The sequence below is a fragment of the Lotus japonicus genome, chromosome 3 (genome assembly GCF_012489685.1).
Source record: "Lotus japonicus ecotype B-129 chromosome 3, LjGifu_v1.2".
In the NCBI taxonomy this organism is placed as follows: Eukaryota; Viridiplantae; Streptophyta; class Magnoliopsida; order Fabales; family Fabaceae; genus Lotus; species Lotus japonicus.
In genome coordinates, this window is record NC_080043.1 from 9,575,357 (window position 1) to 9,588,741 (window position 13,385).

At 38.2% G+C, this 13,385-nt stretch overlaps 2 protein-coding genes and 1 non-coding gene across 4 annotated transcripts; 2 read left to right on the forward strand and 1 right to left on the reverse strand.

The window, feature by feature from the left end:
• Positions 1-858: 858 nt before the first annotated feature.
• LOC130743565 (uncharacterized) lies at positions 859-3,315 on the forward strand. The gene has a single exon (XM_057595812.1). The coding sequence runs from the start codon at positions 859-861 to the stop codon at positions 3,313-3,315; it is 2,457 nt and encodes an 818-aa protein (XP_057451795.1).
• LOC130709624 (small nucleolar RNA R71) lies at positions 1,419-1,526 on the reverse strand. Its single transcript, XR_009010103.1, has one exon. It is a non-coding gene; the product is annotated as a small nucleolar RNA R71 (small nucleolar RNA).
• A 4,177-nt stretch (positions 3,316-7,492) lies between the features above and the next one.
• Positions 7,493-11,842, forward strand: LOC130749080 (uncharacterized). Of its 2 annotated transcripts, none has more exons than XM_057602370.1 (3): positions 7,493-7,649; positions 8,464-9,713; positions 11,345-11,842. In XM_057602370.1, the coding sequence occupies exon 2, from the start codon at positions 8,956-8,958 to the stop codon at positions 9,694-9,696; it is 741 nt and encodes a 246-aa protein (XP_057458353.1). In that variant the 5' UTR covers positions 7,493-7,649; positions 8,464-8,955; the 3' UTR covers positions 9,697-9,713; positions 11,345-11,842. The 2 variants fall into 2 exon arrangements, with proteins under 2 accessions (XP_057458353.1, XP_057458352.1); XM_057602369.1 differs by having other exon boundaries at positions 8,464-8,686; positions 8,765-11,842.
• Positions 11,843-13,385: the final 1,543 nt, after the last annotated feature.

Below are 13,385 nucleotides of genomic sequence, written 5' to 3' on the forward strand. Positions count from 1 at the left end.
TAAGCTTGTCTAGCTTCCATGTCTATGGATAGCTAAGCTTTTCTTTGTTAGGATTTGGTGTAGTACCTTGACTCTATGTATCTAATTTAGTTCTTATGCATATGAATCTATCTATCTCTTGATTTCAATGGTATAATCTTGTTCTTAAAGCTTGTTTTAACTTGATCAATTAGAACTTGATTAGAGATTTGATGTGTGAGTGAAAACTACATATTTGAATTGGATTTAGGTTATATCATCTAATAATCCTAATTGCTAGACATAGATTTAGGTTTGTTAGTCGTTAAACACCCGAATCAATCACGCTTCGCTTTGTTAGTTATGCGAGACATCGGTAATTAGGAGAGCGGACCGTTAATCTTCTCATGTAAGGGATTAATGAGTTAGATAAGAACTGGTGTGATGGAATCAAGAATAGAATGATTCATATGTGTTGAATTAACGGATTCATAACAGATAAGGTGCGAAACCCAATCCTAACAAGTTTTCTCAATCTGTTTAAACCCGTTGTTATTATAGCTTTCCTTTATATTTACGACGTATTTCGAAACAATCAATCAAAAACTTTGTTAAATTCATTTCTTAAGTGGTTTTACTAAAGAAAGGCGTTGTATTTCCAATTCCCTGAGGACGATAAAAACCCTTTGCTATACTACGATTGAATCTTGAAGGATTCGAAAGTGGTTAAGTAAAAATCTTTCAACAAAATGGCGCCGTTGCCGGGGAATTGCGTCAATACAAAAGCATTGCTTTAGTTTCTCATCTTGAGCAATTGTGAATATAGTATATAGTTTTATTTTATCTTTTTATTATCTTGTTGACTGACTTTCTTGGCTAGGTTGTATTTTCACTTTGTTTATGCGAGGTAAAACTCCAGCTGATCTACTATTGTTCGATCCAGAGATTGAAGCTACAGCTAGGAGAAACAATAGCAAGACAAGGAGGAGAAAACAATTAGCTGAGCACAGGAGGGAGCAAGAAGCATTGTCTTCCTCAATTTCTTCAGTAAGACAACAGACAGAGACCATAGCTGCAGAACCAGCTGGTGGTGGAAATGAGGATACAAATGTAGGATTTGTGAACTTCACTCCAAGGAACATAACCAGGATTGGTAGGCCTGCAGGTGCTGCAAGGCCACCTGAAGTGAAGACTGGATTGGTGCAGCTGATGTATGCTAATCCTTTCGCTGGCTTGGATCATGAGAATCCTTACACTCATCTGACAAAGTTTTATGAACTTTGTTGTACTGCTGGAATTAGCCAAGCTGAGGAAGAAGTTGTATTTCTGAGGCTCTTCCCTTTAACTTTGATTGGGCAAGCAAAGGATTGGTTCTTGGATCAACCACAGACAACTTTAGCTGATTGGAATGAATTGGAAAAGAAATTCATGACCAGGTACTTTTCTGAATCAAAATATATAGATTGTAGAACTGCTATTTCTACTTTTTCCCAAAGTACAGGTGAAAGTTTGCGTGAAGCTTGGGAAAGATACAAATCCATGCTGAGAAGGTGCCCGAATCATGACTTTGATGCCAAGACGCAAATCCATCTTTTCAGAAAAGGTCTTCAACAACAGAGCAGGATAATGGTGGATGCAACTTCAGGAGGTTCTTTGATGACAAAGTCTCCAACTGAGGCCATTCAGATCATTGAGGCTATGGCTCTAAATGACCACCAAGATCAACATATTAGAGGACCACCAAGAAGAGGAGGCGTTCTAGAATTGGGATCAAGTGATGCTATCTTGGCCCAAAACAAGCAACTGCAGCAACAACTGGATGAAGTGAAAAAGACTCTGAGTGATCTTCCCAAACAACTTCGGGAGATGCAAGATTCTTCCAGGAAGCAGGTGAACAGGTGTGATGTGTGTACTAAGGATCATCCAACAGAATACTGTCAATTACAGGAAGAGGAGGTTCACTACCTAGGAAACCAGCAGAGGCAAGGGTACCAGAACAACTATCCCAGGGGAGGTAATCAACAATACAACCAACCTTGGAGGCAAGATGCAGGGCCTTCCACCAGCAGGGCACCACCACCTTACCAGAACCAGTCATACCAACAGCCGCCACAGAGCAGGAATCCAACATTAGAAGATACAATGAATCAGTTCATGCAGATGACTATGACCAATCAGAAGAACACAAAAGCTTCTATTAAGAATTTAGAGATCCAAATGGGCCAGTTAGCAAAGCAGGTGGCTGAGAGTCATAAAGGAGCATTCACAGCAAACACTGAACCTAATCCAAATCAGAAGTGCAATGCGATCTTCACCAGGAGCGGAAAGGCGGTTGGTAGAGATATTGATGAGGTAGTGAGTGAAAAAAATGATAGAGGTGAAGAGAAAGAGAAAATGAGAGATAATGAGGAGATTGAGAGGGAGGTGTTGAAAAATAAGAGTGATAGTGTAAATAGGCAAGAAAAGAGTGATGAAGAGAAAACAAAAGAAAAATGTGAGGAAAAGGTAGGTGATAGTGGAGAGAAAAGAAAGGTGGGAGGAAAAGAGAATGCATTTAAAGACAAAGAGAAAGTTATCCAAAAACCCCCACTTGAGAAGAGACTTCCTTATCCACATGCTCCTACCAAGGCGGACAAGGAAAGACAATTCACTAGGTTCATGGATATCTTCAAAAGGCTTCAAATCAACATTCCATTTGCAGAGGCTTTGGAGCAAATGCCAACATATGCAAAATTCATGAAAGAGTTGCTGACAAAGAAGAGAAAGTTTCAGGATGAAGAAGTTGTTCACTTGGGAGCTCATTGCAGTTCCTTTATTCAGCATTTCATACCTGAGAAGATGGATGATCCTGGAAATGTAACAATTCCAGTGACTATTGGTACTTTAGCAGTGGGAAAAGCTCTGATTGATTTGGGAGCCAGTATAAGTCTTATGCCACTTTCCATAATGAAGAAAGCAGGTGGTATGGAGCTTAGACCAACCAGGATGTCTTTACAGCTTGCAGACAGATCAATCAAATATCCAGTTGGCATAGTAGAGGATGTACTGGTAAGAGTTGATAAATTTTTAATTCCCGCTGACTTTGCTATTATTGATATTCCAGAGGATGAAGAAGTTCCAATCATCCTGGGGAGACCCTTCATGAGGACAGCAAGAATGGCAATAGACATGGACATTGGGAAGCTGAAAGTGAGAGTCCAAGATGATGAAGTTCAATTTGATCTCTATGAGGCCATACAACATCCAAAAGACAAAGGACAATGTTTCAAAATTGATGCAATTGATGAAGTTTGCAGAGAAGCTGATAAGAAGCCTTGTGTGTTTGATCCTTTGGAGGTAGCTCTCATCAACATGTGATGTTGCTCACAATTCAATGAACTGGAGGAATAAGAAATCGAGAAGTGTGTGCAAGAACTTAATCTTCTCAAGGAAATACCCTCCGAGAAAGTGGTAGTGGAGAATATCATGAAAGAGGAACCAGTGGAAGCTGATACAAGGAAAGATGATCAGAAGATGGAGCTGAAACTCTTACCTGCTCATTTAAAATATGTGTTTTTGCAGGGTGAAACAGGTAAGCCAGTGATCATTAGCAGTTCTCTATCACCAGAGGAGGAGGAGAAGCTGATTGAAGTTATCAAAGCAAATCAAGAAGCTATAGGTTGGACCTTATCTGATCTTAAAGGCATTAGTCCTTCTTACTGCATGCACAAGATCATGATGGAGGATGATTTCAAGCCTGTAGCACAACCACAAAGAAGATTGAATCCGACTATGAAAGAAGTAGTCAGAAAGGAAGTGGTGAAACTACTTGAAGAAGGTATGATTTATCCTATCTCTGACAGTTCTTGGGTGAGTCCTGTGCAGGTAGTTCCAAAGAAAGGTGGTATGACTGTGATCACCAATGACAAGAATGAGTTGATTCTGACCAGGACAGTTACAGGTTGGAGAATGTGTATTGATTACAGGAAACTGAACAAGGCCACTAGAAAGGACCATTTCCCATTGCCATTCATGGATCAGATGTTGGAGAGGTTATCTGGACAGGCATTCTATTGTTTTCTGGATGGATACTCAGGCTACAATCAGATTACAGTCAATCCAGACGATCAGGAGAAAACGGCCTTTACATGTCCCTTTGGTGTTTTTGCTTATAGGAAAATGCCATTTGGATTATGTAATGCTCCAGCAACATTTCAGAGATGCATGCTAGCTATCTTCTCAGATTTGGTAGAAAAGATCATTGAAGTTTTTATGGATGACTTCTCTGTATTTGGTGCTTCATTTGATCTGTGTTTGGAAAACTTGGATACCGTACTGAAGCGATGTGTGGAAACCAATTTGGTACTTAATTGGGAGAAATGTCACTTCATGGTGACTGAAGGAATTGTCCTTGGGCATAATATCTCATCAAGAGGAATTGAAGTGGACAAAGCAAAGGTAGAAGTTATTGAGAAGCTACCAGCACCAACAAATATCAAAGCCATCAGGAGTTTTCTTGGTCATGCTGGATTCTACAGACGCTTCATCAAAGATTTCTCCAAGATTGCCAAACCATTGAGCAATCTCTTAAATAAGGATTCTTCTTTCCTCTTTAATAGTGCATGTTTAAAAGCTTTTGAACAATTAAAACAAAGTTTGATTTCTGCTCCTATTATTATTGCTCCTGACTGGAAACTTAACTTTAAACTTATGTGTGATGCTAGCGATTATGCAGTTGGTGTAGTGTTAGGACAAAGAAAAGAGAAAATCTTCCATGCAATTCACTATGCTAGTAAAGTTTTAAATGAAGCTCAAATAAATTATGCCACAACTGAAAAAGAATTGTTGGCAATAGTGTTTGCATTAGAAAAAATCAGAAGTTACTTGATAGGCTCAAAAGTTGTCATATATACTGATCATGCAGCTATCAAGTATCTCTTAACAAAACCTGATTCTAAACCAAGATTGATAAGATGGATTCTGTTGTTGCAGGAATTTGATTTAGAAATCAAAGACAAGAGCGGAAAGCAAAATCTGGTGGCTGACCATTTGTCAAGGCTGGTGAATGATGAAGTGACCACAAAGGAAAAGGATATAACATATGCATTCCCTGATGAGAAGCTTTTTCTAGTTCAGGAAAGGCCATGGTTTGCTGATATTGCCAACTTCAAAGCTGGAGGCAACATCCCTGATGAATTTAACTATCATCAGAAAAAGAAGTTTCTCAGGGATGCTACTCAGTCGTGTGGGATGATCCTTATCTATTCAAAGCAGGAGCTGATGGGATACTCAGAAGATGTGTGGCCTCAAATGAGGCTAAGGAAATTTTGTGGCATTGCCACAATTCTGCTTATGGAGGGCACTACAATGGACAGAGGACAGCTGTGAAAGTCCTCCAATCTGGTTTCTATTGGCCTACACTCTTCAAGGATGCTCATTTTCATGTACAAAGGTGTGATGAATGTCAGAGAGCAGGTTCCATTACTAAAGCCAATGAAATGCCCTTGCAAAGTATCTTAGAAGTTGAGGTTTTCGATTGTTGGGATATGGATTTCATGGGACCGTTCCCGTCCTCATTCTCTAATGAGTATATCTTGGTAGCTGTTGAATATGTTTCTAGATGGGTGGAAGCAGTGGCAACACCAAAAGCTGATGGCAAAACTATAATTAAATTCTTAAGGAAGAACATTTTCAACCGTTTCGGAGCACCAAGGGTGATTATTAGTGATGGAGGTTCTCACTTTGTTAACTCTCAACTGGCCAAAGCATTAGAGAATTATGGAGTCAAGCACAAGGTAGCATCACCTTACCATCCACAGACCAATGGACAAGCAGAGGTGTCTAACAGAGAAATTAAGAAGATCTTGGAGAAAACTGTGTCAAGTTCCAGGAAGGATTGGTCTCAGAAGCTTGATGATGCTTTATGGGCGTATAGGACTACATACAAGTCTCCGATAGGCTTAAGCCCTTTTTCAATTGGTCTATGGCAAAGCTTGTCATTTACCGGTTGAATTGGAGCACAAAGCCTATTGGGCTCTTAAATTTCTCAACTTTGATTTGAGTCTTGCAGGTGAGCATAGGAAGAATCAACTGAATCAATTGGAAGAAATGAGGCTTCAGTCCTATGAATCTTCAAAATTGTATAAGGAAAACGTGAAAAAGTACCATGACAGCAAGATCATCAAGAAGACCTTCAAGCCAGGTCAACATGTACTCTTATTCAATTCCAGGTTGAGGTTATTTCCTGGAAAGCTCAAAACCAAATGGTCAGGTCCGTTTGTGGTTAAAGATGTCAAGCCTTATGGAGCAGTTGAGTTAGAGGACCCAGAAACTAAGAAGACTTGGGTGGTGAATGGTCAGAGATTGAAACCTTACCTAGGTGAGGATGTGCATAGGTCTACTGCAGCAGTGACCTATTTGGATGATCAGTGAAAACAATGCAGGCGTCAAGCTAGTGACGTTAAAGAAGCGCTTCCTGGGAGGCAACCCAGTGTTCGGTTAGATTTTACAGTTTTTAACTAGTTTTAGTAAGTAGTATGGTGATTTTGTGAAGTGTTGCTTAAATATGTGCTTTCATGTGCTTCACAGCTTTTAATTACCATATTGAGCTTGTTTAAAGACTTAAGGATCAATGATTTAATAGATTTGCAAATATAAGGTTGTGACTTGTGATTTGCTTGAGAACTGGGATGAAACATGGATTCTGTGTTGAAGCTGTGAAAAATCTGTGTTTGAATGTTGTAACAGATCCATTTTGTGTACTAATATGCATGTGAATCATTGATTCGCATGAATTGTGTGTCTAGCAAAAATTGATGCATGAGGTTGTGCGTTCCAAGTAAATAAATCAGTCCTACCTAGCCTTTTTCTGCATAAACAGTGAAAAATTACATCTAATTCTTTAAACAAGCTCAATTATGTTGTTATATCTTAATATGTGTAAATTAGGATAATTCCATGTTCACTTGATGAGTTTTCAAAATGGTTTGATGCTTTAGTTCTTACTTAGTGCAATTTTGGAGCTTGAAGGGTGATTTGGAGAAGTAGTGTGTGAATGGATGCTTTGAGGCTTTCAACAAGTCCTGAATAATGCTTATAATGATTTTTGAATCCTAATTTGAGAGGAGGGCGAGAATTACAAAAATTGGCATGCTAAGTTGTGATTTAGATGAAACTTGTCTTAAAGTGTGAATTGTGAATCTATAATGAATGTTGAATTTTAACACTTAGACATGTTTCATATGATTTTTTGAAATTAATGAGTCAAATGGCTTACCTTGGACTTGTTTGGAAGGAGAAAAACAATGCTTAAGTTAAGTTTTTTTCAATTTCTGCATAGTACAGGGCGCTCAGCGCTATCAGATAGCCGCCCAGCGTCCTGCACTCAAAAATATGTACTGGGCTCACCGCCCAGCGGTATGCAGAGGCGCCCGGCGGTCTCAAATACTGGGTTGAACGCCCAGCGGTTGCCAGAGGCCGCTCAGCGGCCCAAAAAAAAAAGTTTTAATTTCTTTTTTTTTAATCACCTAAAAACACACGCACACACTACACTAACACAGCACTTTTTCTTTTACTTTTTCACTCCTCCTCTCTCACGCATACTTCTTCTTCTTCTTATCCCCTTTCTCAATTTCTTCTCCTTCTTGCAAGAATTCACCCATAATCACATCAAAATTCCATCTTGTTACGTGAATTTCGTTCTCCTTCCTCATGTAAGTTCCAATTTTTCTCTTCTTCTCTTCCATTCTTAATATGCACGAATTTTAGGTTCAAAAGAGAGGGTTTTCGAAATTTCATGTTTAATGGTTGGTTAATGGACTATGAATGATTTCATTTGCGTGATTAGGGATGAATTTCATGATGCCTCTTAAGTTAGGGTTCTTGATTTTAGAATTGTCTCCAATTCAATTGAACCCTAGGATTAGAAATTGGGGGTTTTTGAATTTTGTGATTCCTAGATACTCTTTGGGTGTCATTGTACAAGTTTTGAGTTGAAAAGCATAAATTACATGAAAGCTCTTGCTTTGGAGTTTCTAAGTTAGGAGTATTTGAAACTTTGTCTTGAACTCAAGTTGTGATAATGGAAAGAAATGATGCTCTAAGGTTGTATGTGTTTAAGAATTATGATTTACTTGTGCAAAACATGGACTATGGGTGTTTGATTGTGCAATTTGGAGCATCATGATTGGACCTAGATTTAAGGGAGGTGGTTATGCATGAAAAGTGTTTGATGAAATGCTTGAATGAGTAAAAATGAACAAGTGATGAGAATGTTGTGATTCTCGTACTGTTTAGTAATCTTAATGATGGAAAGCAAGGGGCATGTGAATATGTTTTGGTTCCTTGTCATGCATGTGTGATATGTACATATGAGTTGAGCATGAAAGTGGTTCAACAATGAATGCAAACTGCTTTGATAAGAATGTGTAGACATGATACTTGTTTCGCATAGGAACTTGAATTTCTTGATTCTCTAAAACTAACCTCTTTGAGTATCGGATCTTGGAACTTCTAATTGTTTTGCAGGTCAAGAAGTAAGAAATCAGCAAACAAGCGAGCACCAAGTCTAGACTCATATGTGTCTGAGGATGAAGAAGATTATGATAAATCAAAATTCATGTCGTTCTCTGCTCAACTGGGTTATGGCCCTATCTCTGAAAAGAGAGTCACACCCGAAAGGGTAGTCCAACTCAAAGATCATGAGTTCAAAGTCTTTCAGGATCAAATCAATAGGAGGGGTTGGAAGAAGGTGGCTGAACCACATCCGTCTTATCATCCAGAACTGTGTATCAATTTTATGCTAATGCTTCCCATTTTCTGGATGCAGTAAGACAGAGGTACACGTAGGTTAACACAATTAAAGTTTCTTATGATAAGAAGACAATTAATGAGTTCCTAGGGAAACCATGGAAAGCATCTGGCAAGCTGTGCAAGTATCAAACTAGGGTGAATGAAAATTCTCATTCAGAGTATGAGGTAAGAAAAGATTTGTGTGTTGATGGTGTTCCTACAGATCAAATGAGTAGCGGTACCTCACTTCTTAGGTGCTGTATGAAGCAAGAAGCCATGATTTGGAATGCGTTCATCCTTGCAAACATCCATCCGAATTGCCATGTATCTGATTTGCCACTAAGCAAATGCTACTTGATGTGGAGTATCATTAAAAAGGAGTCTGTGGATGTTGCTGCAATCATCTCCAATGCCTTAGCTGATTGTATTCACAATGGGAACTCTCTAATTTTTCCTTGCCTTATCACTTCATTATGTAGGGAACGTAGAGCTTATATCCCCGATGATGACACAATTGAGACAAAGCTTAGGAGTCCCATCACTGGTCCATATATCACCACTCATTGCTCACCTAAGCCTTTGACTGAGGTGTTGAAGAAACTTAGAGACCAAAACCGTATACCAAAGGAGTCAGCACTAGAACCAGAGTCACCACCAGCACTATCAGATAGAGAAATGTTATTGCAGATGCAGGCTCAGCTGGATCGCCAAAATCAGCAGCAGAAGGCGTGCTATACAGCCATTACTGGATTTTATCAGAGTTTTCAGAGCATTTATGGCTCACACCCTGACTATGTGGGCCTGCCATATTCAGAGTATCTCCAGAACAATAAATGGCCTGAGGACATGCCAACTACTAAAGTTGGGGAGAGCAGTAGCAGACAAGGAGCTCAGAAGGAACCTGATGATGATGATGGAGATGACTATGATGCAGAGGACATGGATGAGGATGATGATGTAGAGGATTGAGGACTCTCCACTATTCAGTGATTTTTTAGTTTTCTGCATTTTATTTCAGTTTTAGTATTTTAAATACTTTAGTATGTTGGTACTTTAATTTTGTGCTTTGGTTTTATCTCTTTACTTGATGTTGGTACTATGCTTATGTTTATTTTGGGATGGGAGCTTTGTTTTGCTCAAATTTTTGATTACTTTGGAATTGGTTGGTTTGAGAGCAAGCATGAACTATGAAATACCAACTGAGTGCATGATTTTGTGTTTTTAAATTCATGATCATTGTGTTTTGCACTCACTTGATGCCATGACATGATATTAATGCATCATTCACATGAGGTCTTAGGCTCAATTTGTTTGAAAATGCTTGAAATCAAGGATACATACCTAAGTCGGGTGAGGGAGTGTGACCAAACACTAGAGAGAATGTGAGAATCATCATTGTTTTACATAGTTGAACTTGCTTGAGTCTCTAATTTTGTGGAATTGCATGGAAATGAAAGAAAATGATCAAGGCATTTTGTTCTTTAGTGTAAGTAACTACTTAGCCATATAGCCTACCTTTACTTAGGAAATCACTTTGTTACCCCACTTAAGCCAAAAAATTTGAAAATTTCCTTGTTTTGTATATGACCCCAAGGTCTAAAAAGAAAAACAATGTCTCTCCCTCACTTTCTTAGTTAAGAGAGCATGAATGATGAGAAAATGAGATTGTATAAATGTGTAAGTTAGGGGGAATGGAAACCATTGAACATTTATTTTGTTTTGTGTAGTGATCAATGCCAAACTTCTCAATCTTTGTTTTAAAAAAATAATAATAAAAAAAACAAAAAAAATTGATGAAAAAGAAATGTTATATATAAAAAAAAAAAAAAAGATTGAGAAGTGTAAGGGAATGAAAGGGTTGAGGTGTAGTATAAATGATAAAGGAATGGTGACAAAAGAGAGACTCTTGGGTAAGGAGAGAGTGAAAGGTTTATAGTTGTGATAGATGTCATTTTATGCTCTCTTAGCTTGAAAGTCTTTGAGTGTCCAGAAAAACCAATATTCTTTTGAAACCAGGCCTCATTACAACCCTTAGAAAGACCTATGTGATTCTTGATTAACCATGCAGTTTGATGATAACTGAGACGGGTAGCAAGTTAGATTTGTGTGATTCATTGATAGATGTGAGTGAAACACTTACCCTTGATCTCTTGAGTGGTGCATTTAATGTAAGGTTTTGATTGAATCCTTGATTGAAAAGTAGGAAATTCAAAGTGTGCTTAGAATCTCATGATTGATATGCTCTTTTATCATGATTTTGGTTAATTGTTGTGGGCTTCACATGATCTTCCTTGAGGAAATGTTTTGCAAAAGAAATTCATGCATTTTGAGGAGCTTTTGAAAATGGTTATTCAGAACTCATGCTTGTTCAAGAACATGTGTATATATGTGTTTTGAAAGCTAATACCTTTTGTTTGAGGGCAAACAAAGTTCCAAGTCAGGGGGAGTTGATAAGTGTCAATTTTACCTAATTTCAATGAGAAATATAGACACTTATCCTTGTAAATTCATGAGAAACCTTGACCAAATCTAATTTCTTTTGTTTAGAACTGTTGATTAGATGTACTTTAGGATAGAATATGCTTAAACTTGATTATGATCTTGATTTGTGTTTAAGGAATGAAGATTCAATGAAGAAGACAAATTTTGGCAAGAAAATAGGAATTTGAAGATGCCCAGGGCGCCCAGCGGTATGCAGAGGCTGCTCAGCACCCAAGGCGGTGGCAATTACCCCTCTCTGAAGTAACTGGCCGCTCAGCGGCCAAAAAGGGGCGCTCAGCGGCCAGGCCCGTGACAGCACATTATAAAAGGCTCTTTTCAGATCAAAACAGGGGATAACTGGGTTTTTGGAGAGAGAATTCGACAGAGAACATAAAGGGAAGGAACTTAGAGCTTGGGTAAGCTTCCATCGAGCTGGAGCTACGCCGAAGTCGGCACGGATCATCACTTCCATCCTATTTCTCTTGTAAGCTTGTCTAGCTTCCATGTCTATGGATAGCTAAGCTTTTCTTTGTTAGGATTTGGTGTAGTACCTTGACTCTATGTATCTAATTTAGTTCTTATGCATATGAATCTATCTATCTCTTGATTTCAATGGTATAATCTTGTTCTTAAAGCTTGTTTTAACTTGATCAATTAGAACTTGATTAGAGATTTGATGTGTGAGTGAAAACTACATATTTGAATTGGATTTAGGTTATATCATCTAATAATCCTAATTGCTAGACATAGATTTAGGTTTGTTAGTCGTTAAACACCCGAATCAATCACGCTTCGCTTTGTTAGTTATGCGAGACATCGGTAATTAGGAGAGCAGACCGTTAATCTTCTCATGTAAGGGATTAATAAGTTAGATAAGAACTGGTGTGATGGAATCAAGAATAGAATGATTCATATGTGTTGAATTAACGGATTCATAACAGATAAGGTGCGAAACCCAATCCTAACAAGTTTTCTCAATCTGTTTAAACCCGTTGTTATTATAGCTTTCCTTTATATTTACGACGTATTTCGAAACAATCAATCAAAAACTTTGTTAAATTCATTGCTTAAGTGGTTTTACTAAAGAAAGGCGTTGTATTTCCAATTCCCTGAGGACGATAAAAACCCTTTGCTATACTACGATTGAATCTTGAAGGATTCGAAAGTGGTTAAGTAAAAATCTTTCAACACAGGTGCAAGGGAAAAATGTCAATGTGGAGTTCCTCTAATGCTATACACTGTTGGTACTCGTGAGAATCAAGATAGGAGATTCCTTAGATGCAGAAATTGGCAGGTAGGATGAATGTCTATTATGTAATTTCCAGGCACATGTGACTTTTTTTCTCAAATCTTCTCTCTTTGCTGCTTCAGATTCCAGGCACATGTGACTTTTTCTTTTGGATTGATGATCCAGTTGAGGGAAGACAACCACATGTAGAGGTACAGGCTGAGACTATGAGTTCTGAGATTGGCAATTCATCCAACACCAACTCTGTCCAGCATGTTCCAGATTTGAAGAAAAAGATAAAAAAGCTGAAGAAGAAACTTGAAGTAGAGAAAGTTCACAAGAATCTTGCATGTTTGATTGCTTTGATGTGTTGTATAGTCACAGTGTGGTGTTTATGTCGGGGTAGGGTTTGAATTGTCTATTGTTTTGAGTGGTTGTTGAGTGGTTGTTGAAGAGTGTTAGGGATTTCATATTGTTAGCAATTCTGTCCTTATTGATGTATCATGAATTGATCTTAATGAAATTGAACAAGAGTTGTTGTGTCATTTATTTCTCAATATGACTTTCTACTTTATTCACCAAACACATTGCTCATGAATATAATTGACATTGCTCATTCAGACAATTTAGGTAACATGACAATAAGTAGGGACATTGGCAATTACTGAATTCAAATGACATATAGATTGAACAAAATAACACTGCTCATTGTTTGGACATATCTGAGATTACATGTAAAACAAGGTTCCAGCAAAAAACACTTATAAAAATATAAGTGGACATAGTCTGTGGTCCATAATCTCCACCCCCCATAAATATTACAAAAAATTCGACCCTAGTGGCCATGTGGTGTCCATATTCTGCTAATATTCCTTGCTTTTTCCCACTCTGCTAAAGCTATCCCTTCATCCAAGGGCTTTGTCAACAACAACACTGCACTGTGTAGGTA